The following is a 19704-nucleotide window of genomic DNA, read 5'->3' on the forward strand; positions in this document are numbered from 1 at the left end:
CATAATTCATCTGTTTGATACATATCTGTCTATTTTAACTTTGATTGTACAAATTCTTCCAATAATAGTTTACTAAAGTTTCTATATCTAGATTTTAGAGCGTGTTGTATTTATGGAACCCCTTTAAAATATCTGTTATAGTCGAATATAGACCAACAGTAATAAATTTTGTATATATTTATTAAGTAATAGAAAAAGATTGAACTGAAATTTTAGCAAATAAGGTGGAGTATATAAAATTGAAAATGTATATGCCCTAAATGTCAGATTAATTTAACTCGCAAACATCAAAATTATTAAACAATAACTTAATTTACAGACGAGTCATCACCACCAGAAGACGAAGGCATCAGCTCATCAGAGCGTTCCCTGAGCCCTGAAGGTGACCCGCAAAGAGAATCTATGGTTTACGAAGTTTTCAACATTAAAAACGAAACATATGACCTAATGCGAAATAAACGACCGCTCCACAAAAAACTAGAAAGCACCAAAAAGATTGAACACAAAAAGAACACAGATGATGAAGACGAAACAACGATAGATGAAGTTATACAAGAATTAAGGAATATAGTGAACCATGCGGAATCAGAACAATATTTAAACAGACGAGACAGTAAATGCAAAAGCAATAGAACGTCAGAAACTGATTATCAAAAGGACAGAAGCGAGGAAAAAGAAGATTCCATTACAAGCACAAGACACAGCATTCATATAACAACAAGCAATGAATTGGACGGTCATTTCGAAGAGGAAGAAGAAATAGTGCCGAGTAAGATATTACCGCACCCGCCTAGAAAAGCCAAAAGCCTCGTACAACTATTCCCACCTGTAGAACAGGGACTGCTTTACAATAAACCTCAAGATATGTTCGAAGATATTTATTACTCAAGCGACGAAGGTTCAGACTCTTTGCTAAGCGCATCGCGTTTTCCGAACCAAGTCAAAAAAGATTCAGTAAGCAGCTTCGATTTCAAGAAATGCCGCGCAAAATTCAATGAAATGATCGAAAGAGATACAGATGATAATAAATTGAAACGGTCTAGAACAAGGTCTAGAGAGGAAAATAGAAAAACATCGGTGAAACGAAGTGAATCGTTTCAAACTTCAGAGAAAGGATCGAAACAACGTGAATACATAGATAGCATGTTCCATGATAGCCATTCGTCGATCGAACAGTCTAACTCAAAGTGCAGTCGCGTTGACGAAATAGTTAATCTTATAGAATCTAAGAAGCTAACTAAAAGCCTAGATAGAATAGACGAGGGTTTAAACTCAATGGTCGATATAGTTATGGCGCCCGAACCACAAAAAACAACTTGGTCCTACGAAAGGCGTCAGAGATCGTGTTCCATAACTAGCGAAGTGGAAGAACCGCCTTTGATACCGAGAAATCAGCATTTCGATACAAAAGACGATAATAAAACTGATAAATACTCGAGTAAATTAAATTCGGGATCTTTCGACACAAATTTCAATAATACGTTCCTTATGAAGCGCGGGGGTCCCTCAGGGTTCTATTCTGGGACCCACATGTTACGAGATGCACCCGCTAGTATGACAAGTTTGGTCATGAACGGGACACATAGCTATAGCGACTTAAAAAGAACATTTTCTCCGGTCACTTCTAGCAATTTCGGCTTGAACAAAGTGACCGATATGCCCTCGGGATTGTATTAATATTTATCAAACCAACGATTAATTTAAGTTGACCGTACCTTACGACTAGTGCAATATATACTCACTAGACTATCTATCTTTGAATCTTGGTAATTTTGTAAGGCAAAATTGGCTTAAGATTATTTTTATTTGTAGGCCCATCGAGTTAATAAACTTAATGTGAGAGTAAATTATTTCTTATGTGCATGTTATTTTCTAAAACTGTATATACTTGATTTCATTAATTTAAATAAACGTATCAGTCAGAATGTTTTGTTTTATTTTATACCAGTGTCCTTACTTAGGTAGTCACACACGAAAAGGAAAGAAAACCACAACAAAACAATATAACCTCATATATTTTATTACTTCAGATTTGCATAAGTACAGACTGTACGGAGTTATAATATTGGACTAAGTTCGAAACTACTAAAAACTACCCAAATTTTTCCTCGAAAGATTTCAGTATATATAAGTAAAGTAAAGTCAAATTAATAGCTAATTTTTATTACCCCCATCTATGTTATAAGACAAATAATAATTACATAAGATCTGATTCTATTACCAAATATCAACCTCTCCCTATTTTTTTATTGCTCACCCAATCAATGACAAACAATTACTTACCTATGATCTGATTCATAACAACAACCACATCACTATATAATTCTTATAACAACAACCACATCATCGAATACTAAACAATAAACATTATTCTAATACAAAACATCTAGAATAGCAGTCTTATTTCATAACTAAGCGAAGATGCATGTCCTAATATTTTTAGTACCAATTGTATTAGCTGAAAATAATTTTAAAAGGTTTATCGAAGATGGTTATGGTATTGAAGTTTTTGATTTAACACATCCAACTCGATGGAAGGATATGGCAACATTTTATGGAGCTATAGAAAAGGGCTGGTAAGGGAAAATAATCAACAAATCGTGTAATTTAATCCTATATCTTTATCTATACGAATATTATAAAGCTGAGTTTGTTTGTTTGTTTGAACGCGCTAATCTCGGGAACTACTGGTCCGATTTGAAAAATTCTTTCGGTGTTAGATAATCCATTTATCGAGAAAGGCAAAGCTAGTATACTATATAAGTACTAGTACCTATCTCTCTTGTTACACACAATTTGTAGGTATAGAAATACACAAATAACATTTTCTACTATACTATAGATTTTTTTCCATAGTCCATAAAAAGAACCACACGCCACATTAATTAAAATAATAGCTTGAGAGATTTGTAATTTCTAGTCATTTGAAAGTTTATATTCTAAATTAAATTGGTGACAGATACTTCTACGCAAACAGAACACAAAATATTATATTTTTATGGGGTTTCTAGGAAAATATGCGTCAACTGCGGAATCCCTGGTTTAGGCACTGGATTACACATGGGACATGTAGCAGCTACCAGTTCTATGTTACCGTCAATTATTCCTACGGAATATTTACTTACCAGGCGTAAGTACAATCGTGACTTTTACAATCTGTTTTCATTCATTTTACCACGAAAGTTTGATATACATTTAAAATTAATGTATTTACTTTTTTAATGTAAAACTGCAGATATCGATGAAATTCGAAATAAATGTAAGCTCATTTGTGCACATTCAGAAATATCTTCCCTGATTATTACCTTGATCGTGGATGATTGTATAGCAGCAGATAAAGTTTACTGTATATATTCCTTTTCTCAAAATTGTGTTTTTAATTTATACAAAAAGTAAATAATTATTGATACAATTGATACAACCATTCCAGTGGAAATAATAGACATAAGTTATTTAACCAAAGTGGACCCAGGGCTGGTTCTCTCGCTAGATGTCGCTTTACAGTGGCCAGTGTTGAAGCACGATGCTCGCCAGCCAACGTTGATACTGTTTAATTTTGGCTGGGCGTTAAGTGACAAGTTTGTAAAGGGCTGCATTTGTAGGATACCTGGTAAGGGAATGTGTTACTTTTTACTTAATATGTGTTAAATGTTAATAATGAACATTGTTTCTCATACAAAACCATTTACCATATTTTGCACATAGGTATATCTGTAGCGCCTATTATTAGGTGTATATATTCTCAATAATTTATATTGTTGATAAAACTTAAATAAAAAATGGGGGTGATAGATTTTACAAATCCAAAAATTACCTTACTATATTGAATAGGTAAGAAATTAATTTTGTTTTCAGCTATGTGATATTATTTCGAAATAATTTGTTTAGAGTTGGACAGCTAAATATAGCAATCAGCCTTATGTTCTTGTTATAAAATTCAGGTCTAAGTTACGAGCTAGCAGAGTATATATCCAGTAATCTCACCCACGTGGTGGGGGTAGCAACAGACGCACCAACATTGGAGTCGGAAGAAACACGTGAAATGACTAAACGAACTGTTGCCAACGCGCTTGGCAAAAATGGCATTTATATTATAGAAAACGTTAATCTTAAAAGGAAACTGCCAGGTAAGATTATCATTAGACTAAATAGTAAATACTTATCGCTTCGTAAGAATAGTTTTAAGAACAAATAAAAGCGTGTTTATGTATTAGGTACCATTCAAGTGCAATTATACTACGTATTAAAAACTAAGCCATATTTTCTGGACAAATTCTACATTAATTCAAAAATAAATTTCAGAGCGCGGTTGCATGGCCCTAGCGTTACCTCTAAAGCTTCTCCAAGCAAGCTACGTGCCGACTCGGTTGGTCGTCTTCTGTCCCTCTCACAAAACCGAGCGGTACGTCTCTTTCGCACTTAGGAAGACCAGCCACCCGATACCGATTGTTAAAAATGATATCGATTTGAATGAAATTTTAGAAACTTTATGATGTCTGTGTATTAAATAAATGTTATGTTATAATTTTATTGTTGATTTAATTTTGAAATATCCAAATTATATGAATGCATTTTCTCAACTTAGTAAGTATGATAATAACATAAATTTTGTATCAAACGAAGTTAAACAATTTAGTTTTATGGGACTTACAAGAAACACAATAAAACAACAAGCTGAATAAATAAGCTTTATTTGGCCAAACTATTACATCGCATACAACTTTACACTATTGAAATAATTGTAATAACAAAATTCATAAAAATAGCACGAAAATAATCAATATATTATACATTAAAGAATTTTAAACTAGTACACGATACTTCCAACGGATTTATAATTATAATACTTGTCCTACGATACGTAATTCTGTGAAAAACTTTATTCAAAATTGTTTAAAATTTATAAAAGGAAGCCTTAATATATAGCCAAATGTACGTACAGACAAGATGATATATAATATATATAACATCTTTGTACATTCGATTACAGCACTCCTTACCTCCACGCTCAAGCAGTTATTCCAACACTATCTTTTCTGATATATTTCCGACCCTTTTAACATGAGTGACAAATGTTACATTCAATTTATCGCAATTATTATGAATATTATTTGATTGAAGCACTTTTTTACCATAAACTATAAAATTTGCCACTCACATTACTTTCTAAACGTAAGCTTTCATACAATCTCCATCAAAAACGGTCAAATAACCACGCATTATAGCACTGTCGAGCCGTTCCACACTATCCGAGGATACATACATACAAAAATTAATACTTTATTTAAATTATTATTGCCATTTCGTCTCTGGCACTGCATTGTTTAGAAGCTACGTATTAAAAATAGACTATGTCCGTGCACCAACGACGCATGTACAAATATATATCTGTCTCGCTCTCTCTTATAGAATTACCGTTAAGGCGAATTGGGATAGATATTGTTACGATTCTCTCATTTCGTCACAGAGTAAAAAATCTGTAGAAAATGAACACACACACAAAAATATACTTTTTTTATTATATTTATTATTGTTTGTTTGTAAGACCAGAGGCTTGGTTTGGCTAAAATGCTTCTAGGAATGCCGATATCAGCATTTGTGTCGATATTTTAGAGTTATTAAGAAAAATTACCGTTTTACTTAACACCGAATTTTATGAATATAATTAATATTAATATTAGTAAAAATTCCGAATATTATTCGATATAGATATAGAAATGTTGTTAGCCTGTTGTAAATCCATTGAATGAGTAATAACGATTTAACGTTTTCTACGAAACAAAATAGTAAATTCTAGAACTGCGTAAGTAAAAATGACTATGTTTTATTATAAAAATCGACACTAAAAAATCTATCTCGGAAACGTTTGTACCTATTAAACAGTACTATTACTAATACTAGACCTACTGCTATTATAATCTACGCATTTACGAATATGACGAGAAATAAAATCATGCGTAGTATTGTTGAAAGAAAAATCTTGTGATATCATCGTAAATATATAAAAATATTGGCTTATCTATTATTTATATTAAATTTAAAAATACACGAATAATTTCTTGAATTAATTTGAAGAGTCCAGTCCTTATGTAAACGAATTAAAATGCACTATTTAGTCAATTTTAAGGCGACGTTATGCACGAGCGTTTAGAACGCGGCGTTTCTTAAACCATGAATCTACGAAGAACATCATAATTTTTGGTATCAAATGGATGGGCGTTCGAAACGCTCGTGTATAAAACGCCTAACTGTACACCAAAGCCGAGCTATATAGCTCTCATTCAGCCGTCAAACCTGGATTGGACTGCACGAAACAGATTATGTGCGTTTTACTTCCAAGCGGGGTGCGAGATCGATTTAGATTAAGGGCAGTGATACACGTAGCGTTTTATGACTTTTATATTATACCCATTTTTTTAAGTATAGCTAGGTAATTAAATAGGTATTGAATGATATTTTATAATCATTCAGAAATAAGTAATACATAGGTATTTAATATATTGTTAACTTTACAATATTTGTCTCGTTTCCGTCACACTTACTTATTTATCTTAAAAACTTACTGCAGCACTTATTAAATGTGTTGCAAATATGACACAAACATTACATATTCAACTTTAGAATGTTTCCTTGCAAATAAATGCCATCTTATTACATTTCTATTAAGATTAAAACCACTTATGTTACCCCTTTATTCTTTTGTCAATACATAATTTAGACCTTTTCTTTGAAAAATTCCAATTTGAACATATCACCTAAAACCCCTAGTTTCATAGGAGGCCCGTGTCCGAGCAGTGGGAACATAATATATGGGCTAATGATGATAGCATTTACTTGTGTTTGATTTTACGCGAGTATACGTTTAAAATTTAAAGACTTTAACGGATTTTAAAAACGATTTATTCACGAAAAAAATAATTTCTAAATGCTGATGATGTCGAACAAAAAAAATTTCAATAAATCACATTTAAAATCCGTTAAAATCTTTTATTTCTAAACGCTGATGTCGAACAACAAAAAATCACATCCCCAAAACCGGATCTATAGATCATCGATCTCTGCACACCGTCGCACGTAACCCCGGTCCCCCCTAGTCCTTCCAATCCCTCTTGATCTCGAAGGTCCATTCCCATTGGAGATGAATGTTTTTATCATCGTCTGTAAAGAGGCTGTTCACTGAATAACTCCCTCTTGCCATGAGGCCACTGGGCGCATCTTCGGGGGGAGTCGTGTACGATTGTATCTCCGTCTTGGGGGGGTACGAGCCGACCATGTGCGTCATTTTGTCCACTGGAAGGGAGAAATTCAATAATTAGTAAGGTAAAAAAGAGCGTGTGTGCCGAACATGCACACGTATCAAAAGTGAAACTTCCTTGGCAAAATTCAAAGATACCAAAATCGTCGCCTTACTCCATGACATGACGGTATTGCCATGACGTGACCTTGAAAATTTACACTCAACGCGCCAAAAGAAGTTTCACTTCAAAAAACTTTTTTTTAATCAAGTATCAAAAAGTTGTAGTGTAACTAATTTTTACCGTTTGGGTAATATTTAATTTTATAGAGGCCATTTTCTTTATTACAGTAGTATAGTCTCGTGAACATTGGTAGTTCGCGACTGTGTCCAAATTGTTTGTAATTAAAACCATGTACATGTTAAAACTATTTTTTAAACCTGCATTTACAAGCATGCGAAATTGTAACTACTTCTTATAAGATATGCTCTACTTTACTATTTATCTAAATAACATATCTATATTATTAAATTGAAAGAGTAATTTATCAATTATAGTGTTCATACATTAAGGATACCCATTTAAATCTTCTTTAAAATCTTATAAGTCATATTTAAGTACATATCAGTGATACAAATCATATATTTTACAACACTGAAAATCCTATTTCTTACATACATTTTTCATAAATATATCAGTAACATTTAAAGAAAACCTAAAATATTTCGTACACATATGTAACTACTCAAACACAAATATGTAATAACATTTATTAATAATCATTACACTTTAATAACACACTAAACAGAGCTTAAAATTCACACACCGTACATATCTATATTTGTCTCACAATATAACTTATAAATAGGCATGTAATTATAGATATGGAATATTAATTTGGCGTACATACCGGGCGCTGTCCGAGGTTGCGTGAAATTAATGTTTCGCATAAATAAGAGTATTAAAAAGCGATTTATTATTGTATAGAATAGAAAATTTATAATGCAAAGGCTAAGTTTTGTATTGAAATAAAATTTCATATAAATCGCAAACTAATATTTTGATCTAGGCAATTATTTTTAATTATAATGTGACTGAATAAAAAGCATTTTACGATGAATATTGCTAGAAGATTCCTTGAAATTAATATTGTATCAATTACATACATATACATGATACTAATATAAATATAAAATGATGCTCACAAATTATTGAAATTATGACTGCACTGTGTCTGTCTAACACAGCTAAAACAATATTGATGAACTTTGGCAAGAATATAGTTAAAGCTTCAAGGTAAAAAATTGCAGTTTTAATTTACTTAATATATTTGAGGATTGCTCTACGAAAATAAATGAGAACAATATTATGAACAAGAAATTATTTTCTCGTTATAACGGGAAGGGAACGCAAGCGAAGCCGCAGGCCAAAGTTTGTATAATATACATCAGATACACGTGATATCTATCTATAGGTATAAATAATATCTTCAGAAATATAAAGGTTACTTCATAAGCGCGTTTCGCATTAGGAAACCCTATTGCTACGTACATATACAGTCAGATTAAGCAACCAATAACATAAATATATAAAAAAATATATTTTAGTCTATCGAATAAGAGATAAAAGCAGAACTATAGCCTGCTGAAGAGTTTGTTTATTTGAACGCGTGAATCTCAGGAACTACGGGGACGATTTGAAAAAAATATTTCTGTGTTAGATATAGCCAATTTATCGTGGAAGACTATAGGCTATATATCATCACGGTAAAACCAAAAGCAGCGGAGCAATATGTCGTTTTCCGCTGACAGTCTGTCTGTTTACTTAGATCTTTAAAATTACGAGACATATTTTGATGGGTTTTTTTTAATAGACAGTAGTTCCAAGAGAAACCTCGAGCAGAAATAAATATTTCCGTCTTTGCTTTATGGGTGTTAGAATAAGCAATAACCAATTAAAAAATATATAATAATACATATATAAATATATAATTATTTTGTGAAACTCACCAGGCACCCCCATACGGTACGTCTTCTGAACATATTTCAGCCCGTGCACGATTTCACGTTGCACAATGAAGTCGATCCTTATCCGGTATTGCACGCCCTCTTTTATCACGAACACCTGGAAGTTATGAATTAATAATTGAATAAATGAATAAAGGATAGTTAAAAGTCATTTATCACAGGTTTGAATTACAAGGTGTAGTTTTTAAAAGTTGTTTATAGCTATTAAAATATCAGAGTTGAGGGAACATTGTAGTTGTTTCTCCTTTTAAAAGGAGTTCAACATAGCTTTGTATGTTATGTGTTTTTGTTTAGTGGGATACCTAGGTATTTATATATCCTAAGTGGAAAGACCTTTAGTCTTCAATAGTTAAGAATCATATTGAATCAATATTGAAGTCAATTGGAAAATGCATGTGTATATTTCAAAATCCTGTGTATTTATAAGCTCACAATTGAAGTAAATGCTTGCACATTATTATTACTACCATAAATTTGAAGCCAATCTTTAAAACATGTCAATACCAAATCATTATGAATACAAATGCAACAAATAATTTACCAACTTCAATATTCGATAATGATTCATATAACGACTATTTCAACAGCACTAAAACATTTTCCCGCTCTCGAGAAATGATTTACGGATCTATAGATCACTTGAACCGATAGGAAATCTTTTGAGTTGGCAATGACGGTTATCAGTGTTAACAGCACAATGAATATTATTTACCGCTTGCCATCCGTCAAATGTAATATGTACGTGTTATGGGTTAGTGTTGCCAGCTTATTAATTGGAATGTTTTTAGGAGCTTTTTATTCTTTATAAATAGTGTGGTAAAGTTTAAAAGATAGTGGTAGGTAGATATCTATATTAATAGATGCAGGTAGTGTATGACATCGTTTTTTATCCGGAATTCTTTCACATTCAATCATTAAGTGGTATTGTAATTTTTTTAATTATTATCTCATAGCCATTTTTTAATTATAATCAGTGAATTATTCTTCTGATAAACCTGGAGATAAAATATGTGGCAAGTATTTATAGCTAAACTATGCTTGAAAAATAAAAAATACTGATTGTATGTTTGCAAATACCAAATTCATCAAATCATTTTAACCCTACCAATAAACGCGGAAGATTAACAACATCATTTAGCCTGTCAATTTTCCCACTCAAGCGCACTTACAATTCGACACACCCAATCATTTATTTACCTACCTACGCCCCGCGGATTCACCCGCGCACGTGTATTAGTTTTTTCCTCTTAATCCTAATTTTTACTGAAATATCAGTATAAATAAATAGCCTAAGTTACTCCTTATAACAACAGCTCTGTCAGTGAAAGTCCCGTCAAAATCTGTTGTTGTTGTGTTACTGAGATAAGCCGGAACAAACAGATAGACAGGCAAAAATTTAAAAAATACTATTTTCCTTATATCCATATGCATTTACTAAAAATCGGTTACACACAAAAACTGTAAAAATGCTACCTTGCTTTATCCATATATGCATTTAGTAAAAATCGGTTATTTCAATATTAAAAACAGACGCTCCAATTTTATTATTGGTATAGACAATATCTAGACTTATTTTATCTGAGTCTGGTTGTCTGGCACGTTGCCAGACCGTGGCACGAGGTGCAAACTGCACCTGTCCGGTCTGTCATCAACCGTTTGACAGGCTATTTGTCTGGTTGCGTAATACTTGTGATATATCGCCTTGTAAACGGCTAGACGATGGAGTTATATTGTCGTGTTACTAATTATTTGAAATTGTGTATTGAAATGGATTGATGGAGTTTGCAAATTATGTGTACATAGTAATCAATAATAATATTTTTAAATCGATATTTTGTGTATTTAGTATCTAAGGGTGTAAATACGTTGTCCTAATCGCGTAAAATAAACTGTAACATTTATTAAAATAAAAAGAGCGTGTGTGCCGAGCAAATGTGTCAGAAGTGAAACCTCTTTGGCAAGATGTATAAAAAATCTTCGCCTTAGTCCATGACGTGACGGTATTGCCATGACGCGACCTTCAAATTTTACTCTCAACGCACCTAAAGATTCACTTAAAAATAAAAAATGCTTCAAGAAGATTAGAAGTTTATCTTATCTCTTTTCAAATCGAGATTGAACATCATTAGATACTACATAGTTACTATTTAACCAACAAACAAATCAGAATTCATATCAATACTTATCACCCTCAAATCACATACATTCCTGTAGGTAACTATAAAAATATATATAATATCATTCCCTTGAATTCAATATGAAACCCATTTGATTGCATGATTACATCTAAATCGATACACAGACCTTCGTGTCAGCAACTATTTCAATTATTTTTTTCAATTTATCGCTAGAACGAGTCCTATAAAAATATATAAAGTATTGAAGGTAGTATTATATTATGTAGTATCCCTATAAATGCGAAAGTAACTCTGTCTGTCTGTTACGCTTTCCCGCTTAAACCTCTCAACCGATTTTGATGAAATTTGGCACAGACCATCTTTAGACCCAGAGAAAGAACATAGGCTACCTTTTATTGCGAAATACGTACCACGGGCGAAGCCGGGGCGGACCGCCAGTACAATATACATGGTTGCTGAAGATTCTAAGTCAATTTTTCAACTTTTAAAGTGCCTTATTTTATTATTATTAACACAAATATAGCCCTGTCTATTTCTGTTTGTGTCCTGAAAGCTAGTCTATAAATAAAATGTAGTTGATGTGTGTGTTTATAAACTCTGCTATAAAATATACATAAAAGTTAAAACATTTATGTTACCTTTTATGTTTGTCACTTTTTGACACGCTTTTATTAGCTTCACCTGCATGTTTGTATGTAACCGACCCCCATAGACTCGATGTTGACCCTCTTTAAACGCACTTATAGGGCCGATTTTTCAATGCTTGGATAAAACTTATTCGTCGAATAATGTATAAAACTACCATTTTAAAAACGTATTCTAATTGCCCGTATTTGACAGTTTACGTGACATTTTAATATCATCGTGTAATACTAAAGTATAAATTGGACGGATAACTTTTATCCAAGCATTGAAAAATCGGCCCTTAAAGATTTAATCCAAACTTTGTACACTTAGCAAGGATCGGTGACAATACAATAATTGCACGAGTTTAAGCGTGTTTCTTAAAACTATATTAATTACTAGCTGTGCTGTACGGTTTTACCCGCAGTGCCTCGCTCCTGTTGGTCTTAGCGTGATGATACTTATACGCCTATAGCCTTCCTCGATAAATGGGCTATCTAACACCGAAATAATTTTTCAAATCGGATCAGTAGTTCCTGAGATTAGCGCGTTCAAACAAACAAACTCTTCAACTTTATAATATTAGTACCTATAGATTTTATTCTATCTTCTACAATAATCCTTTTTTTAATATATATAACTAATACTAACAATTTTTTTAAACTTATATTTACTCAGGCCATCTTAAATGTTTTACTTTTAAGATGAGATGAGTTTTGAGAAGAATAAAAGCATTGAATCGGAAACAATATTATCTCTTCGTTTCAACAAATAGTACATTTCAACAGTAGCGAGCTAACAGGAAACGCGGACCCGTTTCATAGTTTATAAAGGAGGTAAAACTTGAGCGGAAATATAGCTACGTGTGTTTGTATTCTACGTATTTATATAGCCTATGTATATTGAATAATGTGTATCGATAATATATTTGTATTTATGTTTGTTAATTATCTTCATTATGTAAATAAATTATCTATTGAAAAATGGTGCAAGTATATAACCCAAAAATACACATTACATAAAATCACATAGCTAACCATAGGTAAATAAGTCGAATAAGATTTTTCATACTGATAACAAAATATAATACCTATTCTTTAAATATTTAATTTTTTGCCATAAACATTCACTGAAAAGTGAAAACATTGTAAATTATAAAAAAAATCCAATGAAAAAGTATGGCATATAATATCAGCACGTATGAATGAACATTTTAATTATTATAAGTTGTATGTAAATTGTACACCAAAAAATTACCCAACCAATATATAAAAAAGACGGGTTGCACTCCGGGAGTGCCGGCAGAAGTGAAAACTTGATTATTAACGTTGAGCATGTTTGATATTTTGGAATGGTATCTGTCTTACGCTTTTTCGATCAGGTCACGTGTCCTGACGCGAGTTTAAGATTTTATACCCATTACAGAAAAAGTGCTCAACGCCGCTAAAGAAGTTTTCACTTCAAAAACACAAAGTCGTACCTGTTTCTTGAGATCAGTGAGGTCCCCAGACAGGTCGAGCTCCAGATCGTCCCTATCTGTGACGCACAGCGCCAGCTTCTTGACGATCACCTTCCTTGGGTCGTTCGCGTCTGGAAATATCGCTTCATTAGTATTATGTATTATTAACAAAAATAATTTTATTTTGTAAATAATAATAAAGTTAATTTTTAGAAAAAAAACAAAAACCGACTTCAAGACTATACCTATATCTGTGCCTATATGTACATTGTACAAATTTAAATAATTTCTGATAAACAGTGTATATGCCTACAAAATTTGAGGGTTTCCCTCGATTTTCCCGGGATCCCATCATCAGATCCTGACCTGGTGCCAATGGGACCACCTCTGACGTATGATCTACCAAATAAAAAAAGAATTATTCAAATCGGTTTATAATTGCCGGAGTAATCGCGTAACAAATATACAAAAAAAAAAAAAATACTGTCGAATTGAGAACCTCCTTCTTTTTTGAAGTCGGTTAAAAAGAAGACAAAAAGAAACAGTTTTGTTATCGTAGAGCGTGGCGTTGACTGCTAAGAACGAGGCAATGATTTAATAAAATAACGATCATGTGGGTAACGAATTTAAAAAATATGGACGTTGAGCTTAACATTAAGAAGTAATTTGTAATGTATTTAAGCAAATAAGTAATAAAATACATTTACATTTTACATATATACCAGTTGCATGTGGAAATTTATAAGGAGATTAAACAATAATAAAAGTTTTAGTTCCGTAAAATCTTTGAAAGAATTTAGATGTCTATTACTTTTATGCCCACATTTAATTATTTAGGTATTGAGTGGCCCAAAAAAAAACCTTATTTAACGGACATAATCACGGATATTAGCTAGCAACCATATAGCATAATGACATTATCAAATACTATGAATTTTATCATGCCTCCGATGATGTCATACCTCGTGGTAAGGACCATTGAATAACAACACATTAGTGCACAAAAAATTGCTCTTACCATCTCGTGTGATTAACCTAATGGGCCATCTACACAATGGGCAACGTTGGGCGAGGGCCAATCACGATAGAACCTAAATGTGAATGAACATCCGTCATTGTAGATGTTTTTTCATAATCGCCTTAACGGCAACAAACATCGACGATCATTTGTTGGACCAACGCTGCCCATTGTGTAGAGGGCCCATTAGCTTGTCGATAGACTAAGCTGTAAAGTCTAGTCTCGTGGCATATATCACGTATATTTTCATCTGATAACGTTTTATGACGTTCAGAGTTCAATTTATAGTCGACGTAAGTGTTAGGTAAAACGACTAATAATACAAAATGTGTTTACAGAATATAGATAGGCATTACTGAAGTAACTGTTTGTAAATTGTATTGTATGTGCTCTTTCACGCAAAAACTATCGAATTGGCTGAAAATTATATGTAGATAGATAGATTAGTAAAGTGCTACAATGAATTTCCCTTAGTACCTAGTCAAAGACACCTTCATAGTTCAGTTTTATTGGTACAAATTGAAAAGCGAAGCGGGTAAGTACTGCCTGGCACTTTGCTAAGAAAGATTAGCAAAGTGCCAGGCAGTCTTCACTGTGAATTTCCTTTAGAATTAAATACACTTTCTTAGTTTAGTCTTATTGGTACAAAATGAAAAGCGAAGCAAGCTCGATTTCCTGTGGAATCTGCCCAAGACCTTATTGATCCTTATTCTTCATAAAAATTTATCTAATCTCTAACTAAAACCACATCACAAAAAGGGAAAACACGAGAGTTACAAATATAAATGTATTGATAGATAATAGATCTACAAAAATGTTATTTAACAACAAACGGTGAAGGACCAAGCGATAGTGGCCTGATAAGATAGGATATTCGAGAATGTGTAAATCATAATATATTGTGTTGATACATTTTATTAAATTATTTACGGACATGTATAGAATGCTACTGTAGCAAGGTGTTACTGAATTACAAATAGTTAATAGAATAATTTAAGGGCTAATTTTTCAATCCTTGGTTAAAACTTATTCGTCGAATAACATAAAACTACCATTTCAAAATGTATTCTTATTGCCCGCAATTGACAGTTTTCAGGTCACATTTTAATATTATCGTGTAATACTTTATTGGACGGATAAGTTTTAACCAGGGATTGAAAATCAGCCCCTAATTACATTAAATTTTATATTATCAAAAATAAAATAAACACCAAGTAGATCATTATCGTAAAAAATTTAATCCCTCAGCCCCCGGAATCACAGACACAATAGAAAATCTATTGTGATTTGTGTCGTGGCCCGATCGGGCCGCTCGGTGGTCAAGGGGTTAATATCACATTGCATGTGACGCCACTACACTTCAAACTCTTACATTTTTCTGATATTTTTTCCATTGTGTATGTATTGTTCTTGTAACATAATTTAGTTCAACTTGGGGCTTGCATAAGAAAATGCAGAGGATAAAAAAAGTAAATAATTTGGAAAATCCAAAAGTGCACGCCTCATTATTTTTTTAAATAAATATTTATTAATTATTATTTTTGTTTATTTAATAACAATTAAACCACATCGAATCAGACCCTGAAAAATGAAAGGTTTCTATTCCTGAGCATACTCAAGCGTAAGAGAAAAAAAAGACTCGATTAGTAAAGTATTTCGGTCGCTATCGTGTTAACAAGAAAAAGGATCCGCACATACAGACACACGGACGTCCAAGACAGAACTTTTTTAAACTGTTTTTTAACTAGTTTAAATAACAAAAATGACATCAAAAACATCATGAACGTTAAAAATAGTGTTTTTTCTTAATATGTGTGTGTATGTATTATCTTACAAGTGCAATGTATGATACATAAAGACATTTTAAGTTTGAAAAATCAGATGTTTTGCGCGAAGTGACAGTAGTACCCACCTCAACGCTTCGCTTATGAGGCGTGCAATAAAGATGAAGACGCTTTTTCTAATATAAAAAAATATCAGATTCTCTAATCTTTATATACTTCAACTGATTTTATATATAAATAAAAATGAATCGCAAAATGTGTTGGTAAGCGCATAACTCGAGAACGGCTGAACCGATTTCGATAATTCTTTTTTTATTATATTCCTTGAAGTACGAGGATGGTTCTTATGTCGAGAAAACGTAAACATGTACCACGGGCGAAGAAATGTATTTACTTGAAAATTATGCTAGCTACATCACTTTTAACTTAAAGAATTGGTGAAATATAATATGGTGAATGAGCCAGCAGCAAGCAGAGACATAAAATACCAAAAACAAAATCCTGAACAGATTTTAATGGTTTTTAAAGTCAATCTGAGCAGAGCCTGGACAATACAGCCAGTTCTATAAAATAGTACATACCAACAATAACAGGGCCTGCTTGCACTTGTCCCAGCAGCGCCTCTTTATACTTCCTCAGCGACTCGTCCTCCTGGTCAGCGGCGAGGATCTCCTCAATCGTCTTCTCTGGCGGTGGTCGGTACGAGGATTTGATTTCTTCTTCTTCCGTCTCTGTCTCTTCTTCGGGGGTGCGGGCTACGTCTGGTTCTCCGGACATCGTTATGGCTGTAATGTGTTTATTGGATAAAAAGTGCACATTGCAAGGTATAACGACCTTATATATTGTATACTAGGTTTCCGCCCGCAGCTTCTCCCGCGCAGTCAAAGAAAAACCCACATAGTTCCCGTTCCCGTGGGATTTCCGGGATTGCGTCATTTTCCCGAGATAAAAAGTAGTCTATGTCCTTTCTCGGGTATCAAAATATCTCCATACCAAATTTCATGACAATTGGTTCAGTATTTTAGGTGTGATTGAGTAACAGACAGACAGACAGAGTTACTTTCGCATTTATAATATTAGTATGGATATAAAGTCGTTTTTAACGGCGGCCGTACACGGACCGCTTCAAGCAGTTGAGACCGACGGCTTGAAGCCGCGACCGCGCGGTGAACTGTGGACATTCATTCACTGCCGTACACGGACTGCTCGAGCCGTAGCGACCGCTTCAAGCCGTCAACTGAGCGGTTTGTAGCGACAGTTCGAGCAGTTAATGACGGACCGCTCAAGCAGTCGCGAGCCGCCCGTGTACAGCCGCTCTAAGTCGACTGATATAAAAAATATTTAACCATTAGTAACTAAATAACAACAATTCATTCATTATATTAATTGATTAAAGCTGACAAACTATTAAAATATCATAAAACAGGAAAATACATAGATAATCAAAGGAAGTGTCAATTCCTTGGAAATATATCAGTAATATGTATTGCTTTAAAATAAGATTTTTATGGTAATCAGAGCTTCTTTTTAAAAAATCTGCAAAACAACACAAATATTCAATAGGTAGGTTTTACCTTAGTATTATTCCTACTAATATTATAAATGCGAAAGTTTGTGAGGATGTGTGTGTGTGTTTGTTACTCTTTCACGCAAATTCTACTGAACCAATTACAATGAAATTTAGCACACATATAGAGAGTGATTTGGAATAACACATAGGATAGGTTGTATCATGGAAATCCCATGGGAACGGGAACTATGCGGGTTTTCCTTTGAAAACGCGGGCGAAGCCACGGGCTCAAACTTAGTATAGATATAAATAGAATAAATAACTGCAGTCAATAATAATGGCACAGCTATTATTAAAATTCCAGTGTAAACTCTAACAATACACTAATTATAATTTATAATTATTATAGTGTTATAATTACATACATTAATTGTGTTCTAAATTTTATGCAATTAATTAGGAGATAGTGCAACAAATTGGTTTTTTGTTGTTTTGAGTTTTTCATTCATTGTATTTGTATTTTTTATTTTAATTATTTTACATATTGTGGAATCAAAGGATTTGTAAGCCTTATGCACTATTTGTAATGATTAGACTGAATTTTATATACAGAAATGTTGAACTGTTGTGTAATACAAACAAATCGTTGTTCAGGTTAGTTTCGCCAGAATATTTAGTTAAATTTTTTTTTTTATTTGTAACTATGTATTCTTATTAGGTTTCTTATAATGTTTGTGTTTAAATATAAAAAAAATATATATACATAAGTAGTGTTCAATGTTATGGGACTTAGGAATTATGTATGAAGGATTAGTCACTCTGGATAAATGTTCACTATATCAAATAACTAATACAAAGGATACAGACTTGAATATCGATTTAGTTATACAATTAGTAATACAGGAAAATAGACCGAATATTACTTGATTTTGTATGTATCCCCTACAAATAGATGTGAGTTGCAGATAATGAAATACAATTGTTAATGAAATATCAAATATTTTATTGTATTCTAATGAGTTCATACTGGATGCAATTCCAGAAATGGTAAGTTTATAATGATTCATATTTCGTGATAAAGATCGAAGCCGCATAATCGAATTTGGTTACCGCACATTCTGGAACCGCCCTCCACCCTATCGAATTAATAGCTGGAAAATATGATAGCTATAAAGCACCCATGCGACATAGTTATTTATATCTATTGCCGTGATACGATATACAATAACAGAGGACATTATCGGCTTCGTCATTCCAGCGTTGGGGCAAGAAAATCAAGTCGATAAAAGTCAGTTTGCTTACCTTATAAATAATGTAAGATCAATATAAAATAATGTTCACAATCAAATTGTAGCACCTATGTTATTTATTTAGAAAATGTCTGTAAGAAATATGGAAAGAAAATTCTAATAATTTGTAAAAAATCTATAGATCAAAAACTGACGTACACACTACACAATGCTTCCGGTAGGTAACTTCGCTCTTATTCATAGAGTAAGCGTCTCTGTTATCTATGGTTTTTTGGAGAGCTTTATTTGTCTTTGGACATATTATGCGAAAGTTTTACAAAAAAATATATTATGAAAATATTATATTATGAATAATTTATGGGGAAACCTAATAATCCTGAAATTACTTTTAATAGTCTCTCAGTAATTAAGTGTACTGTAACGTAATTAAAATTTGTTTACGTTGTGCAACAGTGGAGTAGGTAATTTTTTTCAGAAGCATTGCATACATTATAAATAATTGTAATTTACAAAAAGCAGTTGTATGTTTCACTCACAAGTCATTAATTAATATCACAAAATTATTTTTTGAACGATCCTAGAATCACACCTAGAATATTAGGAGGTTGTCTATGGTTGGTCTTCTTCTTTTTCTTTAATGGCAATGTGTTTTTGGACAA

The 19704-nt window shown here is 32.6% G+C and overlaps 3 protein-coding genes across 6 annotated transcripts in view; 2 read left to right on the plus strand and 1 right to left on the minus strand.

Annotated features, from left to right (window-relative positions):
- mwh (multiple wing hairs) overlaps positions 1 to 1925 on the plus strand; it is a 111668-nt gene extending 109743 nt beyond the window's left edge. For all 4 annotated transcript variants that reach the window (XM_089697692.1, XM_089697693.1, XM_089697694.1 and 1 more), the window contains one exon: positions 320 to 1925. In XM_089697692.1, the coding sequence (XP_089553818.1) occupies positions 320 to 1677 (1358 nt within the window). In that variant the 3' untranslated portion in view covers positions 1678 to 1925. The remainder of the gene's footprint in view (positions 1 to 319) is intronic.
- A 1109-nt stretch (positions 1926 to 3034) lies between these two features.
- Positions 3035 to 4493, plus strand: LOC149486297 (uncharacterized). The gene is made up of 4 exons (XM_089697908.1): positions 3035 to 3130; positions 3431 to 3610; positions 3942 to 4127; positions 4303 to 4493. The coding sequence occupies exons 1-4, from the start codon at positions 3061 to 3063 to the stop codon at positions 4491 to 4493; spliced, it is 627 nt and encodes a 208-aa protein (XP_089554034.1). The 5' UTR covers positions 3035 to 3060.
- Positions 4494 to 4674: 181 nt separating this feature from the next.
- Positions 4675 to 19265, minus strand: RhoGDI (rho GDP-dissociation inhibitor). Its single transcript, XM_089697756.1, has 5 exons — positions 19098 to 19265; positions 16867 to 17070; positions 13505 to 13614; positions 9245 to 9359; positions 4675 to 7290 (listed from the first exon to the last, which is right to left on the minus strand). Exons 2-5 carry the CDS (start codon positions 17060 to 17062, stop codon positions 7091 to 7093), a joined length of 621 nt encoding a protein of 206 aa, XP_089553882.1. The 5' UTR covers positions 17063 to 17070; positions 19098 to 19265; the 3' UTR covers positions 4675 to 7090.
- Between the last annotated feature and the right edge of the window lie 439 nt (positions 19266 to 19704).

This window comes from Colias philodice, chromosome 8 (genome assembly GCF_061535455.1).
Source record: "Colias philodice isolate Cphi_HAF_F1 chromosome 8, ilColPhil1 Martin Lab GWU primary, whole genome shotgun sequence".
Lineage (NCBI taxonomy): Eukaryota > Metazoa > Arthropoda > Insecta > Lepidoptera > Pieridae > Colias > Colias philodice.

Bases quoted from the DNA above. Each gene is read 5' to 3' on its own strand.
- LOC149486297 (XM_089697908.1), top strand. From the start codon at position 3,061: ATGGGACATGTAGCAGCTACCAGTTCTATGTTACCGTCAATTATTCCT. The intron at 3,131-3,430 runs GTAAGTACAATC...CAACCATTCCAG, and splicing joins GGAATATTTACTTACCAGGC to TGGAAATAATAGACATAAGT. The intron at 4,128-4,302 runs GTAAGATTATCA...AATAAATTTCAG, and splicing joins TCTTAAAAGGAAACTGCCAG to AGCGCGGTTGCATGGCCCTA.
- RhoGDI (XM_089697756.1), bottom strand. From the start codon at position 17,062: ATGTCCGGAGAACCAGACGTAGCCCGCACCCCCGAAGAAGAGACAGAG. The intron at 9,360-13,504 runs GTACGACTTTGT...CATAACTTCCAG, and splicing joins TCACTGATCTCAAGAAACAG to GTGTTCGTGATAAAAGAGGG. The intron at 7,291-9,244 runs GTGAGTTTCACA...TCTCCCTTCCAG, and splicing joins GTACCGTATGGGGGTGCCTG to TGGACAAAATGACGCACATG.